The sequence below is a fragment of the Pogoniulus pusillus genome, chromosome 22 (assembly GCF_015220805.1).
Source record: "Pogoniulus pusillus isolate bPogPus1 chromosome 22, bPogPus1.pri, whole genome shotgun sequence".
NCBI classification, from domain to species: domain Eukaryota; kingdom Metazoa; phylum Chordata; class Aves; order Piciformes; family Lybiidae; genus Pogoniulus; species Pogoniulus pusillus.
This window is the reverse complement of record NC_087285.1, coordinates 4,244,682-4,260,736: the sequence shown is the minus strand read 5'-3', so window position 1 is coordinate 4,260,736 and position 16,055 is coordinate 4,244,682. Positions and strand designations below refer to the sequence as shown.

Sequence of the window (16,055 nt, the reverse complement as noted above, 5' to 3'; positions counted from 1 at the left end):
GAGGCTACAAGGATGGCAAAGGGGCTGGAACATCTAATGAGGGAAGGCTGAGAGCTCTAGGGCTGTTTAGCCTGGAGAAGAGCAGCCCCAGAGGGGACATTATTAATGCTCATAACCATCTGAAGGGTGAGGAGCAAGAAGAAGGGGCCAGGCTCTTTTCAGTGGTGTCCTGTGATAGGGTGAGGGCTACTGGTCACAAACTGGAAGCCAGAAGTTCCACCTCAACATGAGGACAAACTTCCCTGCTGTGAGGGTGACAGAGCCCTGGAGCAGGCTGCTCAAAGAGGTTGTGGAGTCTCCTTCTCTGGAGACTTCCAAACCTCACCTGGATGTGTTCCTGTGTGACTTGCCCTGGGTGATGCTGGTTTAGCAGGGCAGTTGGACCTGATCTCCAGAGGTCCCTTCTAGCCCCTACTGTTCTGTGGTGCTGTGAGTGCCTTCCCACCTCCTGTGGGGCAGTTCAGGAGCTCCTGAGCAGGCCAGCACACACACTGCTGGCACAGCTACTGAGGCACCCAGTGCAGCCTGTCCCTGTCCTCCCCTAATGGCAGTTACAGGAGCAGTGGCCAGGAGAGAGAGCATGAACTGACCCAGCTCTGCACCTTCCCTTGCAGCTTGACAGCACTGAACTCATCTGCTGCAACGAGCTGGTGGCCCAGCAGCTAAGGTGCTTGCAGCCATCCAGTGCTGCTGATATCTTCTACCCCCTCAGCCAAGCTGTCCAGGGCCAACCCCAGCCAAGGCTAGCCCAGCCCAAGCTTTCTGCAGGGAGGGATTCTCACCCAACCAGCTTCAGCACCTTTCACTCCTACTGCAGCCCCAGTTCCTGCTGCCCCCATGGAGATGGATGAATTCTGCCATGGCTTCAGACACCTGTACAGTGAGGAGGGGGCAGGGGGTGCTGGCAGGGTGAGCACAGGGGGCTGATGCCCTCACCTGAGGGCTGCAGAAGGCAGCTTCATTTGTCCTCCTTCCCAGCCTCCTGAGAGGGGCTGGAGAATTGGTGGCCACAGGACAGCCAAGAGCAAGGAGCTGAAATGCTGCTGTGTTTGCAGGGGATCATGACCAAACCTTCCCAGTTTTGATGTCCTTCCTCTGCTACCTGCCCCCAGCTTTGATCACCACCCAAGTACAGAGAGCTGGGAAGAGGAGGGGCTTGCTCACGACCCTCCAACTCAGGGAACAGGTTGGCAGAAGGCTAAAAATGCACCAGAAGGGACCAAACGTCTGAAGAGTTCACCTTTGCAGCAGCTGTGGTGGAGTGGGACAGGTGGAGTCTTTCCTCCAGCTCCCTCCAGTCTTCTCCTATTAGAGCTGAGCTGGGAGAGGGAGCAGGAGCTGCCCTAGGGGAAGGGGGAGCTCTGCCAGAGCAGCTCCCAGGTGAAACCAAAGCTTTGGTTTCCAAGTGAGGAGGCTGAGAATTAAACCTCCCCTTTCTCTTAAAGCATTCCCCTGCAATCCAGGGGTCTGAGAGCTGTGCCCCTCCCTGCTTAAGCCACTGAGGACCCAACCCTGGTTCCTCCAAGCTGGGGGATCCTGTCTGCTACCAGTGTGGCCTCAGGCCCTCACCAGCATTTGCCACCCTGGGGGGGGAGGGTCGTTTATTGTCTCTTTCCAGGCTAGGCAGTGCAAAGTGCCTTTAACTGCTGCCCCCTCCCCCTAGTAGTTGTTACGAACTGCTCAGCAGCACAGCAAAGCAGTTCTGCAAGCTGCAAAGCTCAGCCCAAAGCTCTGTTGGCACTTTCCCAGGGCAGCCCTGCAGAGTCTTTTCAACTCGAGGTGTTCTCAGGGGGTGGTCTGCAACAAGCCACACGTGCAGGTGCTTTTGACCCTAGTTGGAAGGCACCACCCAGACAGCAGCAGATGAGTAACATCAGCACACCTGCAGGTCCTGCCACAGGACAAGGGAGGGTTCCACATGCCCAGCGCTGAGCAGGTGTCACATAATCCTCTGGGATAAATCAACTGGGCACAGGGATGAGACAGGAGCAAGGAGATCCCTGTGACAGTGCAGCAAGAAAGTTTCTGGCCACCCTCCTCCATGCTCATCGTCTTACCTTGTAGGAGAGGAATCCCTGAAGGCAGAGCTGTGCAGGACTGGTGTCCTGAGCAGCTCTCTCAACTGCAAATGCTCCCTGAAGCGTTGTACTGGCACTGAGAACAGTGAGCTCTGCCTGCATGCAGGCAGAAAGCCACACTTGGGTCTTTCAGCCACAGACAGAGCTCTGCCCAAGTGCCCCAGAAAGGAACACTGAGCATCAGAGACCCAGGGAAGTGACACCTGGGAGGAGATGCCACCTGAGCCAGCACTTAAGCCAAAGGAGGTCCCTCGGGGATCTCAGACCAGAGGAGGTTCTTGAGGTGCCCATGCAGCCAGGAGCCAGGCAGCAGCATGCTTGGGGTGTGGTACCTGCTCCTCCTGCCTGGGTACCACAGGGAAGTGTTCATGCCGTGGAAAGGCTCTGCCCAGCACTGCACCTTCCTCTTCCAGCAGACTGTGACTCGACAGCCTGAGCTCCTGAGGGAGGCAGCTTGTCTTCTGGGGCTTTCATCACACAGAGCATGAGCTGAGTCCCTGTGTTCTCTGTGTGATCCCTGAGGCCAGCCAAAAGCTGATGCCTGCACAGGTCCTTGCAGGAAGCTGGGCAGGTATCAGCTTCTTTCCTCCCACCCTTGTGCTTCTGCTTTTCCTCCCATCCTCTGCCTCTGCTTCCCATCCATTGCCTTCTGCTTTTTCTCCTATCCCTTGCCTTCTACTTCCCTTCCCATACCTTGCCTTCTGCTTTTCTTCCCATCCCTTGCCTTCTGCTTCTCTTCCCACCCTTTGCCTTCTGTTTCCCTTCCCATCCCTTTCCTTCTGCTTCCCTTCCCATCCCTTACCTTCTGTTTCCCTTCCCATCCCTTACCTTCTGCTTCCCTTCCCACCCCTTACCTTCTGCTTCCCTTCCCACCCCTTACCTTCTGTTTCCCTTCCCATCCCTTTCCTTCTGCTTCCCTTCCCATCCCTTTCCTTCTGCTTCTCTTCCCATCCCTTACCTTCTGCTTCCTCTCCTACCCCTTGCCTTCTGCTTCCCTTCCCATCCCTTGCCTTCTGCTTTTCCTCCCCTTCTTTTGCTTCCACTTTCTTCCCATCCCTTGGCCCCAGCTCCAGCATCTCCACCACTGGTGTTCAGCAGTGGAAGCCAGCAGCAAGACACACAGTGGTTACCACACTTCACACCACACCAAGCACAGTTTGTGGCTTTTGCCCCTAGCTTTGAGCCTCTCCACACTGTTCCCTGATGGATGAGACCTTAAACCCCAGGCTGGGGCTGCTTTCCTGAGCCTCTGCAGCTCATCGAGCCTCTCAAGCACACATTCCCAGGGGCTTAAAGCTCTGACAGATGCAGCCAGCGCTGAGGAAAGGCACATCGAGGTCTTGTGCTCCCAGCCAGGATGCAAGATGCCTTGCTGAGAACAATGAGTGTGGAGCCTGAGCCCTTAGGCTGTGCTGCTGCTCCCCTCTGGCAGCACAGCTCCTCCAGCACTCCAGTGCTGAAGCGATGAGATGGGAACCAGCACACTGCTGGCTTGGCCTCAGCAGGCTCAAAGGGCCACTTACCTTTGTGTTCCCAGCACCAGCGCTAAGAGCAGAGCTTCCTGCCCTCAACAGCAGGCTGCAGGCCACGGGAAGAAGCTGCTGGTGCAGCAGGACCATTCTGGGATGGAAAGCACTGACCAGAGCTCCACAAATACCCTTCTTACTGACAGACCAGAGCCTGGGGCTGTTCATAGAGGACAACATGGGGACAAGGCAGGACATGAGGGGCAGCCCCTGGCTGCATCTGCTCAGGTGGCCAGGAAGGCCACCAGCACCCTGGCTTTGATCAGCAGTAGTGTGGCCACCAGGAGCAGTGCCTGTACTGGGCTGTTGAGCCCACACCTTGAGTACTGCCTTCAGTTGTGGACCCCTCACTCTAAGAAGGACACTGAGGTGTTGAAATGAGTCCAGGCAAGGGCAATGAAGCTGCTCAGGTGCCTGGAGAACAGGGCTGGTGAGGAGCAGCTGAGGCACCTGGAGAAGAGGAGGCTGAGGGGAGGACCTCATTGCTCTCTACAGCTGCCTGAAAGGAGGCTGGAGTGAGCTGGGGGTTGGGCTCTGCTCCCAAGGAATGAGGGAGAGGATGAGATGAAACAGCCCCAGGTTGCACCAGGCATGGTTTAGGTTGGACATGAGGAACCATTTCTTCCCCCAAAGGGTTGCCAAGCCCTGGCACAGGCTGCCCAGGGCAGTGGTGGAGTCCCCATCCCTGGAGGGATGGAAAAGCCATGGAGGTGTGGTGCTGAAGGACACGGTTTAGTGGGGACCTGGCAGTGCTGGGTTGATGCTTGGATTTAAAGGTCTGTTCCAAGGCAAACAATTCTGTGATTCCAGTACCTTTCCTCACTGCCTGGACAGGGGAACAAGATAGAAACTGATCACAGCACAGAGCCAGGGACAGCAGGGGCAGGAAGGAGTATGAGAGATGACACAATCACAGAATGGAGGGGGTTGGAAGGGACCTCTGGAGAGCCTCCAGTCCAAGCCCTTGCTAAGGCAGGGTCACCTAGAGAAGGTCACACAGAACAGGTCCATGTGGGTTTGCAGTGAGGATCATCTCTCTGCTGTCCCTGCTTCCTCACACTGTCTGCAGTCTCCATGCTACAGACACAAGTCCATCCTGCCTGCAGCTCAGCTCACCTCTGCACTCTGTACCTACTGTGCTGCACAGCAGCTGCTGCTGAGAACGTGCCAGGTGCAGCTGGCACAGCAAGTGCTGGCACTGCCCTGCTGTGCTCAGGGCTGCTTTTGTGAGGATGCTGTCCTGGGGAATGTTCAGTCCCTGTAAGCCCCCAGAGAGCACTCACAGAGCATTTGCAGAGAGCTCTTACAGCAAGGAAAGCTGCTGCCCACCTTTCCCTGGGCAGGAGCATCCCACAGCTCACATGCCAGGCTCCAGCCCTCGGGTGGATTTGTGTTGGCAGGGGCAGGATCCTTTCCCTGCAGGGATCTCAGCCTGGGGGAAACGACACTTTCAACCCCAGGCTCCTTTTGCTGTTGCCTTGCTTCAGGCCACATTTCCACGGGCCTGAAGCTGACACAAAGGAAGCTGCAATCACATTTGCAACCCCCAGGGGCAAGGATCTATGGAATTGTTTGCTCCTTCAAGAAGCTTCCTGGCACACTCTGCTGCTCAGGTTCTGAAGCAGAAGCAGAACACAAACCAAGCTCCTCTTCATCACCTACAGAAAGAGCAAAGTAGTTTGGAGCCACCCTCCAGCTGCTGCCACATGTCTTGTCACAAACCAATCCCCAAAGGAAGGTGGCACAGCTAAAGCAACTCACCCAGGAGCTGCCACACCTCCTGTTCACAAACCAGCCCCCAGATGAAGGTGGCAGAGCTAAAGCAACTCACCCAGGAGCTGCCACACCTCCTGTTCATAAACCAATCCCCAAAGGTGGCACAGCTAAAGCATCTCACCCAGGAGCTGCCACACCTCCTGTTCACAAACCAATCCCCAGATGAAGGTGGCACAGCTAAAGCAACTCACCCAGGAGCTGCCACACCTCCTGTTCACAAACCAATCCCCAGATGAAGGTGGCACAGCTAAAGCATCTCACCCAGGAGCTGCCACACCTCCTGTTCACAAACCAGCCCCCAAAGGAAGGTGGCACAGCTAAAGCATCTCACCCAGGAGCTGCCACACCTCCTGTTCACAAACCAGCCCCCAGATGAAGGTGGCACAGCTAAAGCAACTCACCCAGGAGCTGCCACACCTCCTGTTCACAAACCAGCCCCCAGATGAAGGTGGCACAGCTAAAGCAACTCACCCAGGAGCTGCCACACCTCCTGTTCACAAACCAATCGCCAAAGGAAGGTGGCACAGCTAAAGCAACTCACCCAGGAGCTGCCACACCTCCTGTTCACAAACCAGCCCCCAGATGAAGGTGGCACAGCTAAAGCAACTCACCCAGGAGCTGCCACACCTCCTGTTCACAGACCAATCCCCAGATGAAGGTGGCACAGATAAAGCAACTCACCCAGGAGCTGTCACACCTCCTGTTCACAAACCAGCTCCCAGATGAAGGTGGCACAGCTAAAGCATCTCACCCAGGAGCTGCCACACCTCCTGTTCACAAACCAATCCCCAGATGAAGGTGGCACAGCTAAAGCAACTCACCCAGGAGCTGCCACACCTCCTGTTCACAAACCAATCCCCAAAGGTGGCACAGCTAAGGCAACTCACCCAGGAGCTGCCACACCTCCTGTTCACAAACCAATCCCCAGATGAAGGTGGCACAGCTAAAGCATCTCACCCAGGAGCTGCCACACCTCCTGTTCACAAACCAATCCCCAAAGGAAGGTGGCACAGCTAAAGCATCTCACCCAGGAGCTGCCACACCTCCTGTTCACAAACCAGCCCCCAGATGAAGGTGGCACAGCTAAAGCATCTCACCCAGGAGCTGCCACACCTCCTGTTCACAAACCAGCCCCCAGATGAAGGTGGCACAGCTAAAGCAACTCACCCAGGAGCTGGCACAGGCAGGGGTGAAGCTGCCTCACTGCAGACTAACAGGTGCCAGTGAACTGATGCTTCTGGTGGGGGTGTGACGACCTGGAAGAGTTCACTGACACAGCTCCACCAAGCTTCTGTGGTCAGAGAACTGACCAAGACAGAAGAACACAGCAGAGGGAGGAGCAATCCCAGAGCTCTTTTATCACACTTGCAGGTCACTGATGAAATTTGCTGATGCCCCTTAAGAGGGAGCAGCACTGGGACCACAGGAGGACCTTTCAGAGCAGCCAGCAGGTACCAAGTGCCTCCAGACATATCTAAACCCCTTTAAAGCTCATCTGTGGGGTGGCCTCTGTGTGTTGGGGGGGGGGTGTTGCTACTCAGCTTTAGTAGTTTTCACTCCCTCCGACCAGCACTTCCAGCTCAGTTCTTTAGGCACTGCAGCAGCAGGCACTGCCTTAAGTCCTGGCTGGGCCCAGCAGCTCACTCTCCCTTCTTCCTCAGCAAGGCATCTGACCTGAGTGGCACTGGGGACCAGACTACAGTCATGGCAAACAGAACTTCATTAAATCTGAGCACTATGGAGGGAAACCCCAGACGTTTTCATTGCCAGTTCACCTCTCCAGGGAGCTGGCAATAGCTGCACACTGGATGGAAGCTTTGCCAAGGCAGTCAGATTGGTTTGCCTCAAAAGAGAGCACAGGCCAGCCTGAAACTCATCACCACAGCAGCAGCAAAGGCTGTTCCTTTGCTCAGCTCAGCCAGGTGGTCACAGTGTGAAGAGACAGAGCTGTCCTAAGTGCACTTCCAGCTCTGAGTCCCTGGCTCCTGGGCAGACCTACTGCTGCCCTAGCCCTGCGCCGTGCCTGGTCTCTGCTTGCTGTGGCAGCAGGAAGAGGCAGGGATGAGCAGCATGGGATGAACACACTTGGGCATGGGCTTAGTCCCTGCTGCCTGTGAGTGGCAGCAGCCTCCAGAACCTCCCTGTGTGCCCAGCTTGGCTCTTCTCGGGCCACAGATCTGAGACTCAGCGAGATTTGCCCCCAGGCTTTGTTTTGTGCCAAGGGCATCCAGAGGGGTTGGTGACTGTCACAGCACACCCCAGGGACAGCCTTTAGGCACTGTCACACACAGCACACCCCAGGGACAGCCTTTAGGCACTGTCACACAGGGCATACCCCAGGGACAGCCTTTAGGCACTGTCACACACAGCACACCCCAGGGACAGCCTTTAGGCACTGTCACACAGGGCATACCCCAGGGACAGCCTTTAGGCACTGTCACACACAGCACACCCCAGGGACAGCCTTTAGGCACTGTCACACAGGGCATACCCCAGGGACAGCCTTTAGGCACTGTCACACACAGCACACCCCAGGGACAGCCTTTAGGCACTGTCACTCAGGGCATACCCCAGGGACAGGAGCTCAGTGCCTCCACACCACCCTCTTCACCTCCACAAGCTCTTAGGTGGTGATGGAGACTTAGTCTGCTGGGTGGGAGCCTCCTTGAGCTCCTGCCACAGACCTCACACTCCACAGCCAGGTCTGCTCTGGCCACACCACCTAGCACAAGGCAGGTGGCCAAGGTGCAAACTGCCTTCACACCTCCTACCTGGTTTCATGCTGGCCTGGTTTCATGGTGCTCCTACAGCCTCAGGAGCAGCAGCAGCAGCCTGGAGAAGCGGATGGAGGCTGCTGGCAGCAGCCACCTCAGGCACACAGGGGGCACATGGGAGACATCACAGTTTAAACACAGAGGCAGAAAGGCAAGAGAGGGAAAGTGGAGGACCAGTGAGGGTTGTGGCTTTGGCCACAGCGCAGTGGTGTCCCAGTGGCCTCCAGCTAGGGCACAAAGCATGTTTTGGAACAGCTGTTTGTTAAACAAGTCAGTTCTGGTTTTATTAAGACCAACTCTGGTACAAGCAGCTGGTTCCTGAGAGTCCTTTACAAGGCTCTTTGAAAGCCCAAGAGAAACTGGGACCTCTCCTTGCTCCCTGGGGGAGGTTAGAGTAGGGGCACAGACATCACGCTTGGGGTTTGATCCCCTTTGTTGGTATTTGGGTTGCTTTGTCAAGCAAAAAGGGCAGTCAGTCTGCTGCAAAGACAGAGCTCCCCAGCAGGAACAGAGGCTGCAGCTCTCGAGTGTTTCCCTTAGGTTAAGAGTGACCATTTAGTTGCCCTTTCAATTGCTTCCAGTCTCCCCCACATCCCAGCAGGACGTGCTGGAGCCCAGCAGGGTTAGCCATGCCCCAAGCAGAGGGTGGGGAGGTGGGCAGGGGGGCTCTGGGGAAGGGGGTTAAGCAGGGAGGCAGAAAGTGCAGCCCAAGGAAGACTCGGCAAGTGGAGGGTGGGGGAAAGGCAGTTAGGAAAGCTGTAAGGCTACAGAAAGAAAGTGCCAGCAGAGAGTTACTGCTGAGGAAGGGGAGAGTGCAGCTGGCTGTTAGGAGGCTCTCCAGTTCCACCCCAAGCCAGCCAGAGCAGAGGACACTCAGAGCAGCAGCTCAAGCAGCCAGCTGAGCTCCTACCTCGCACTAACCCAGCCTCTCCCTCACCTCCCTGCAGCCTGGGGTCAGCGTTAACTGCTCTCGCCCAGAGATTAGTGCTTGGCTTTAGTGGCAGCCCCGCAGCAGCCCTTCGGGAGCTGTTTAGCTCTTGGCAAGTACCTCAGATGGCAACTTTGAGCAGCCAGAAACCTGAGCAGGGGCACTTCTGCCAACCACAAGGTGTGCAGCACTCTCAAGTCCTCGCTACACAACCTCTTCTGGGCAGCAGGTTGCAAGCTTAGAGGTGAAAGCACCAATTAATTTCTTCTGCGGGAGCTGTTTGGGCCTGACCAGATCTTCTAATTAACAAATCTTCCTGGTGGTATGGAGCAGGCAGTGGGCAGACTAAAGAAGCTACAGAAAGAACAAAAGAGAACCAGGATTGAAGTTAATTGACATCAATTCGAGGCAGCAGGAAAGGGGCAAAGGTAAAACTCTACCCAGCGCTGCCCGGCAGCGCCTGGGGCTCGGAGACAGTTGGGGTTCAAGGCACCCAGCGTGGAGAAGCTCTCCTGGCTGCCAGGAGCTCATCTGGAACTGGGAATTAGAGAGCTGACCTAAAGCTTTAAGGAGGAAAGGTGGCTGAAGTCCTGTGCTATGGAGACAGGGGCTGGGCAGAGCTGTGGAGCCATCTCCAGCCCAGCCGGGACCACAGGTGCAGCCCAAGCTGGTTCTCCCCACCAGCTTGGCACTGGCCTCATCTCCCAGGCTCCATCTCTCTGCCAGCTTCAGCCCAGGACAAGGAGATGAGGGTGGGTTTGGCTTGTGCCCTGAATGGAAATGCTCAGCATGTCCTAGGGCCTCAAGCAGCAGGCTTCAGGTCTGCACCTGCACCATGGGGGCAGCAGCGACCTTGCTGCTGAGCTGCTTTTACAAGCAGGCTTTGTGTCCCTTACTCTCTTGCAAGCATCTCCAGGAGCTTTGCAGGAGCATTTCTGAGCTTGAGGCTGCTGCTGTGGGTAAATATTTGCCAGCTGTTGCTGTGGGTGGCTGTGCTGCTGTCACAGCTGCAGCCACCTCCATGGCCCTGAAGAAGGTGGGATGCAAAGAGGCAGCACAGAGGACGATGCCCAGGAGCTGCCTTGTAAAGCAAACCAGTGCAAACTGATTGCCCAATGCAGAGGTCTCACACACAGAGGCAGCTCCTGCAGTGCCAGCACAGCCCATCCAGCCATGGCTACAAGGTCTTGGAAGCAGCCAGAAGCAGCAGCTGCTTTTGTTCTTGGAGCTAAGGGTGCAGAAAAAGGTGCCCTCAGAAGCAGCACTTCCAACACTGCAGCAGCCACACACTGCCTGCTTCTGTCTGAACTGCAGCAATGAGCTCAGGAACAAAAAACAGGCCCAGAGAGAGAGCCTCGATTAGCTGAGTGTGTGTGAAGCTACAGAGCAGGCAGCAAGGACAGGCCTTCAAGCAGAGCTTCCCCAGCAGCTCTCTGACAACAAGAAGCCCAAACTATCTGTGCTCTTCTTCTGGCCTTCATCTGTGTCTGTGATGAGCTTCTCCAGAAGAGCACAGCTTTGGGAGGGCCATTAGGAAAACACAGACCCAGACTTGTTTGGGCTGGAAAAGACATTTCAGATCAACCCCAGGCATTCTCTAACTCCTTCAAGGCTGGTGCTGAACCATGGCCCCCAGCACCACATCTCTGCAGCTCTGGAATGCCTCCGGGGACAGAGATCCAACCACCTCCTCCTGGGCACCCTGTGCCAGCCTTGCAAAACCCTTTCAGAGAAGTTGTTTCTTCTCATGTCCAACCTCAACCTCCTCTGGTGCAACCTGAGGTCATCACCTCTTGTTTATTCCTTGGGAGAAGAAACCAACCTGCATCTGCCTCCAGCTTCCTTTCAGGTAGCTGCAGACAGCAATGAGGTCTCCCCTCAGCCTCCTCTTCTGCAGGCTGAACACCCCCAGCTCCCTCAGCTGCTCCACACCAGCCCTGCTCTCCAGCCCCTTCTCCACACCACCCTCCACCTCTACTCCCTTTACATCCTACCCTTACATCACCTCTTTGGGCACCACCACAGCAGTGCAGCTGCTGGTAAAGCCCTTTGGCCACCAGAGCCCCCACAGCACAAGTGCCAACAAGCCTGATGGCAACCTTTGCCCAAACAGGGATGGCATTTGGGTATTTTCAAGGCCCTTCCCGCAGGTATTAGAGTCCAGGTCCTTCTCTGCAGGCTGTGAGAGGCAGCAGGTAGCTAGTTTGGATTGTGAACGTGCCCAGCAGACACAAGACACTCTGTGGCTGAAGCTGTCAGTCACTGCACGTTGTTATCTAAGGGATCTCTGCTGAAATGACACAAGGAAGCCACTGCCAAATAAAGGACACCAAAGCAACTCAAAATACAGGTGAGATTTAATCAAAGCAAACCAAAAAAAAGTACAAAGTGAGTGGGAAGAAATGAAAATCAAACAAACAAAAGCCCAAAGACAGACCAAAGCAGCACACAAACACACACACACACATCCCCCCCCACCACACATCTGGGATGGCAGAGGGAAGGGATGCAGCACCTGCAGAAGCTGCTCCCTCCATGCAGGTCTCCACCTGCTCCAAGCCAACCACCTCATCTCCAGCCCACCCCAGCCAGATGCAGAGCTGCTGCAGCTCAGAGCCTCACAAGCCCAATTTCAATTAGAGAGCAGACACCACAGGGGATGGCAGAGGCTGAGTGCCCACAGAAGTGGGCAGTGCCTGCTGTCAGTGCCAACCTTGGGCACAACAATGCACAAAGCAGCTCAAAGGTGTGCAACTGAATGGGCTCAGCTCTTCAGCTGAGGGGTTTGCTTTCACTGCCTCTAGCCTGCAAGGTGCAAAGCTTCACCCTGGAGGGAGATGCTTGCAACTTGTTACAGAAGAGACAGGACTGACCTGCAGGCCACAGGCTTCAACCTCCTCTCAGCCAAAAGGAACAAAACTGAAATCCTAGAGAAAAAAATCCTACTAAGTGAGCCCAGCTGGGGTGAGGATGATGTTGGCTGCTCCAAAGAAACCATTAGAAGGCCTGAGTGTGTCCATCACAACATGAAGTCAATGTCACATCAGAACCACCACCACAAGGTTGTGACATTCATTCTGAGTGTCTGCAGCAGGGCAAAGCTGGGAATTCCTCCAGGATGCCCTGGGATTTGAAGGCTTTTCCCCTTTGTTATCCTCACTGCTCTTAACTGCCTGTGACTCTGGGAGACAAGAGCTGACCTCTGACAAAGCAGGGCAGATGGAAATGAGTTTGCACAGCCCCTGCTGGCTGCAGCAGGAGATGGGAAGAAGAGCATGGTCTGGTAACACAGAAACAGGGAGGAAAATACTGCCTGAGCCCAGCATTGGCCTGGAGAAACCAAACATGCACCCAACCAGTGCTGCTGACACAGGTAGCCTTTTTCCCATCAGCAAAACCATCAAACTCCTGCCCCTGATTTGCTCCAAGCCTGGCTGCAACCAGCATGGAGCTGGAATTGTCTGCTTGCAGGCCCTAAGTTGGGTTCCTTCTGTGCTTCCCTGACCAACACACACAAACCCTTCTAACTTCTGAGAGTTCCTCTTCAAACAGACCTCACCTGCAGGCACAGCCTTCACACCTCAAGTGTGGAGCTGCCAACCAGCACACATGGGTTGGAAATGGTCTGCTCTGAGCTACCTGTGAGACCTTCCTGAGGCTCTTACAAGCATCATGTAGCACTGACAGGAGTTTAAGGTCAATGCCTGCATGCAAAGAGCAGAAAGAGCTGCCTGAATGGGACAGGCAAGGTGAAGAACCTCATTTTACAGCCCAGCAAAATACTTCCTTCAGACAGATCTTGCTCTGTGCACCTCCATCAGGGAGTCCTCAGGAGGAATTTGCTGATATTGAGCTTAATATTTTAAGGGGAGGGAAAAACAGTATCAGAAGGACTCCTGTAACACTATTGCCTGAATAAAACCACAGCCCCTCACAACTAACACTCAGGCTCCCACTCTGTGGGGGTTAATGCAAATTCAGCCCTATTTATTTAGCCTGTTTTCTGATGGATGGAAGTGGATCCAACTCTTTTTCCATGACAGCATAGCCAGTGAGGCTCGACTCAGTTGGCCAAAATGGTTTGAGTGGAAAAATTAATATTGATTCCTAATTATTCCTCTAAGCTCAGCTGCCCAGGAAAATAAGGCTGTGATCTGTAGGCAGGAGGAGTGTTGAAGGAAGCACCTCCGAAGAGGAGCAGAGCTGAAATGTGCTGCACAGCTCAAAATGAGGTGGTTCTGGTGTTGAAGGAAGCACTTCCTAAGAGGAGAAGAGCTTAAATATGCTGCAGAGCTCAAAATGAGGAGATTCTGGTGCTGAAGGAAGCACTTCCTAAGAGGGGCAGAGCTGAAATGTGCTGCACAGCTCAAAATGAGGTGGTTCTGGTGTTGAAGGAAGCACTTCCTAAGAGGGGCAGAGCTTAAATGTGCTGCACAGCTCAAAATGAGGTGGTTCTGGTGTTGAAGGAAGCACTTCCTAAGAGGGGCAGAGCTGAAAGGTGCTGCAGAGCTCAAAATGAGGTGGTTCTGGTGATGAAAGAAGCACTTCCTAAGAGGGGCAGAGCTTAAATGTGCTGCACAGCTCAAAATGAGGTGGTTCTGGTGATGAAAGAAGCACTTCCTAAGAGGGGCAGAGCTTAAATGTGCTCCAGAGCTCAAAATGAGGAGATTCTGGTGCTGAAGGAAGCACTTCCTAAGAGGGGCAGAGCTTAAATGTGCTCCAGAGCTCAAAATGAGGAGATTCTGGTGATGAAGAAAGCACTTCCTAAGAGGGGCAGAGTTTAAATGTGCTGCAGAGCTCAAAATGAGGAGATTCTGGTGATGAGGGAAGCACTTCCTAAGAGGGGCAGAGCTTAAATGTGCTGCAGAGCTCAAAATGAGGAGATTCTGGTGATGAGGGAAGCACTTCCCAAGAGAGGCAGAGCTTAAATGTGCTGCAGAGCTCAAAATGAGGTGGTTCTGGTGCTGAAGGAAGCACTTCCTAAGAGGAGAAGAGCTTAAATGTGCTGCACAGCTCAAAATGAGGAGATTCTGGTGCTGAAGGAAGCACTTCCTAAGAGGGGCAGAGCTGAAATGTGCTGCAGAGCTCAAAATGAGGTGGTTCTGGTGCTGAAGGAAGCACTTCCCAAGAGGGGCAGAGCTGAAATGTGCTGCAGAGCTCAAGATGAGGGATTGACCTTGTTAGGCACAGAGTAAGTTTCAGTTTAAAGTATAAGAAGTAAAGATTAGAGCTTAAATAATTCCTCCAGCAGAGTAAAATGCCTTCAGTAAATGCTGGCAAGGGAGAAGGGACACAGACCCTCAAGTTCCACATGGTACAACCAACTCTGTGGTAAAGAAAACACCACCAAAACCTTTTCCCTCTCTCAATGTTCTACTTTAGCAGTCAAGAAACAACTCAAAACCTTGTCCCAGGGGTTTTATTATCCTTTCTCTCTCTTTATATATATATATATATATATATATATGTATAAAATATATATTATCACTGCTGTGTTTAGAGTAACTCAGGATTAAGATCAGATCCTTGCTGGGACCAGAGCTACTGTTTAACATTCCCAGGGTTGGGGGCAAAAAAACCTCTTTCAGCATTGGTGTTTTGTTTTTTTTGACTACCCACTCTAAAAACCCAAACCCTTGGCTCCAATGGAAGGATTTGGTCAGCAAAACAAAGAAACAAACCAAAGAATAAAGGCTTCAGCGTTCTTCATGCCCACTCCTCACATCTGGGCAGGTGCAGGGAAGGTAGAGGAGCCTCCAGCAGTCACCTTAACCAAACAAAGCCAACCTAGAAAGCAATTCTTTAGCCGGTGGGGGTGAGTGGAGACAACCAGTTATGGCCACTGGCTTTGGAACAGGCTTAAAACCATCTTGCTGCAGGGATGAGTTCATTATTGGGTCTGTCATTTCAAACCAAAAACAAAGCCCAGAGGTGGTCAAGTTCCTTCCTTAAAGCCTCCTCCTGCTGCAGTTGTGTACAGGCAGGAGCGAGTCCTCGCACCGCAGCAACTCCTTTTTGCTCTGTCCCTCTGCTCCACTCACACACAGGTTATGAGGAAGGGTCACAGGGTGGGCAAAGTCAAGCAACTTTTGCTTTGTGTAAAACAACATGAGAGAGCAGCCCCAAGTCCACTCTTGGCCTGCAAGTCTGGGTGTGATTAACTGAAAAGAAAACAAAACAAAAGACAAAGAGAGCGTGAATTGGGGCATGGGGAATGAAAACCAAAGCCAAACGGAGCCGAATGTGTTAAAAAAAGAACAACACAAACCACAGAAGAAAGCAGGGAGGGAAGGGCAAGCACTGAGGACTCACAGGTGACAGCAAGCACCAGCACCCTGAGCCCCACCAGGGAGGACAGCCTGCTTGGTGAGCTGCCACAGAGAACGTGGGCACAGACACTTCAATTTCCTCTCCACATCTGCAGCTCCTCTGGTTTTTGTACTTCTACAGCTGCTGAAAACACTGAGTTGAAACAGGAGATGAGGAAAGGGCCAGCAAGGTTCTGCTGACAATGGAAAGCAATCCACCTCCTCCTGGACTGGGGATGTATTCCCAGTGCCTACAAGGTGCCAACAGCTCGCTGCTGAGCTCAGGATGTGCCCCCAGCCCCACCTCCCTTCCCAGGGCAGCTGTTGGGCTCTCCTGGCAATGATGTCCAGGCTCACAGCTGGCTCTGCACAGCACCAGCTCCTCACTGGGCATAGCCCAGCACAGCCTGGACCATGAGTTCTGCCAGGGGAAGCTTTGTTGCCAGTCCCAGAGGAGGATGCTGCCTGCCTGCCACCAGCTCCCAGCTCTCAGTTCCCTCCTCTTTTGCTCTGGTTCACAGAATCCCAGTCTGGGGGAGTTGGAAGGGAGCTCTGCACATCAGCCAGTTCCAACCCCAACTGCTAGAGCAGGGCACCCACAGCAGCTTGCCCAGGATCACAGTCGCCAGGTGGGGTTTGGAAGCTCTCCACAGGAGAGTCCATAA

The 16,055-nt window shown here is 54.0% G+C and overlaps 1 protein-coding gene across 6 annotated transcripts in view; it reads right to left on the bottom strand.

Moving 5' to 3' along the window:
* Positions 1-16,055, bottom strand: part of SEPTIN8 (septin 8) — an 81,352-nt gene that overhangs the window by 5,898 nt on the left and 59,399 nt on the right. The window contains exon 9 of one of the 6 annotated variants that reach the window (XM_064161501.1): positions 8,413-9,436. The exons of 4 other annotated variants lie outside the window; for them this stretch is intronic. In XM_064161501.1, the coding sequence (XP_064017571.1) occupies positions 9,382-9,436 (55 nt within the window). In that variant the 3' untranslated portion in view covers positions 8,413-9,381. Of the gene's footprint in view, positions 1-8,412; positions 9,437-11,421; positions 15,244-16,055 lie in introns of those variants that run through there. One more of the 6 variants, XM_064161502.1, reaches the window with a different exon arrangement.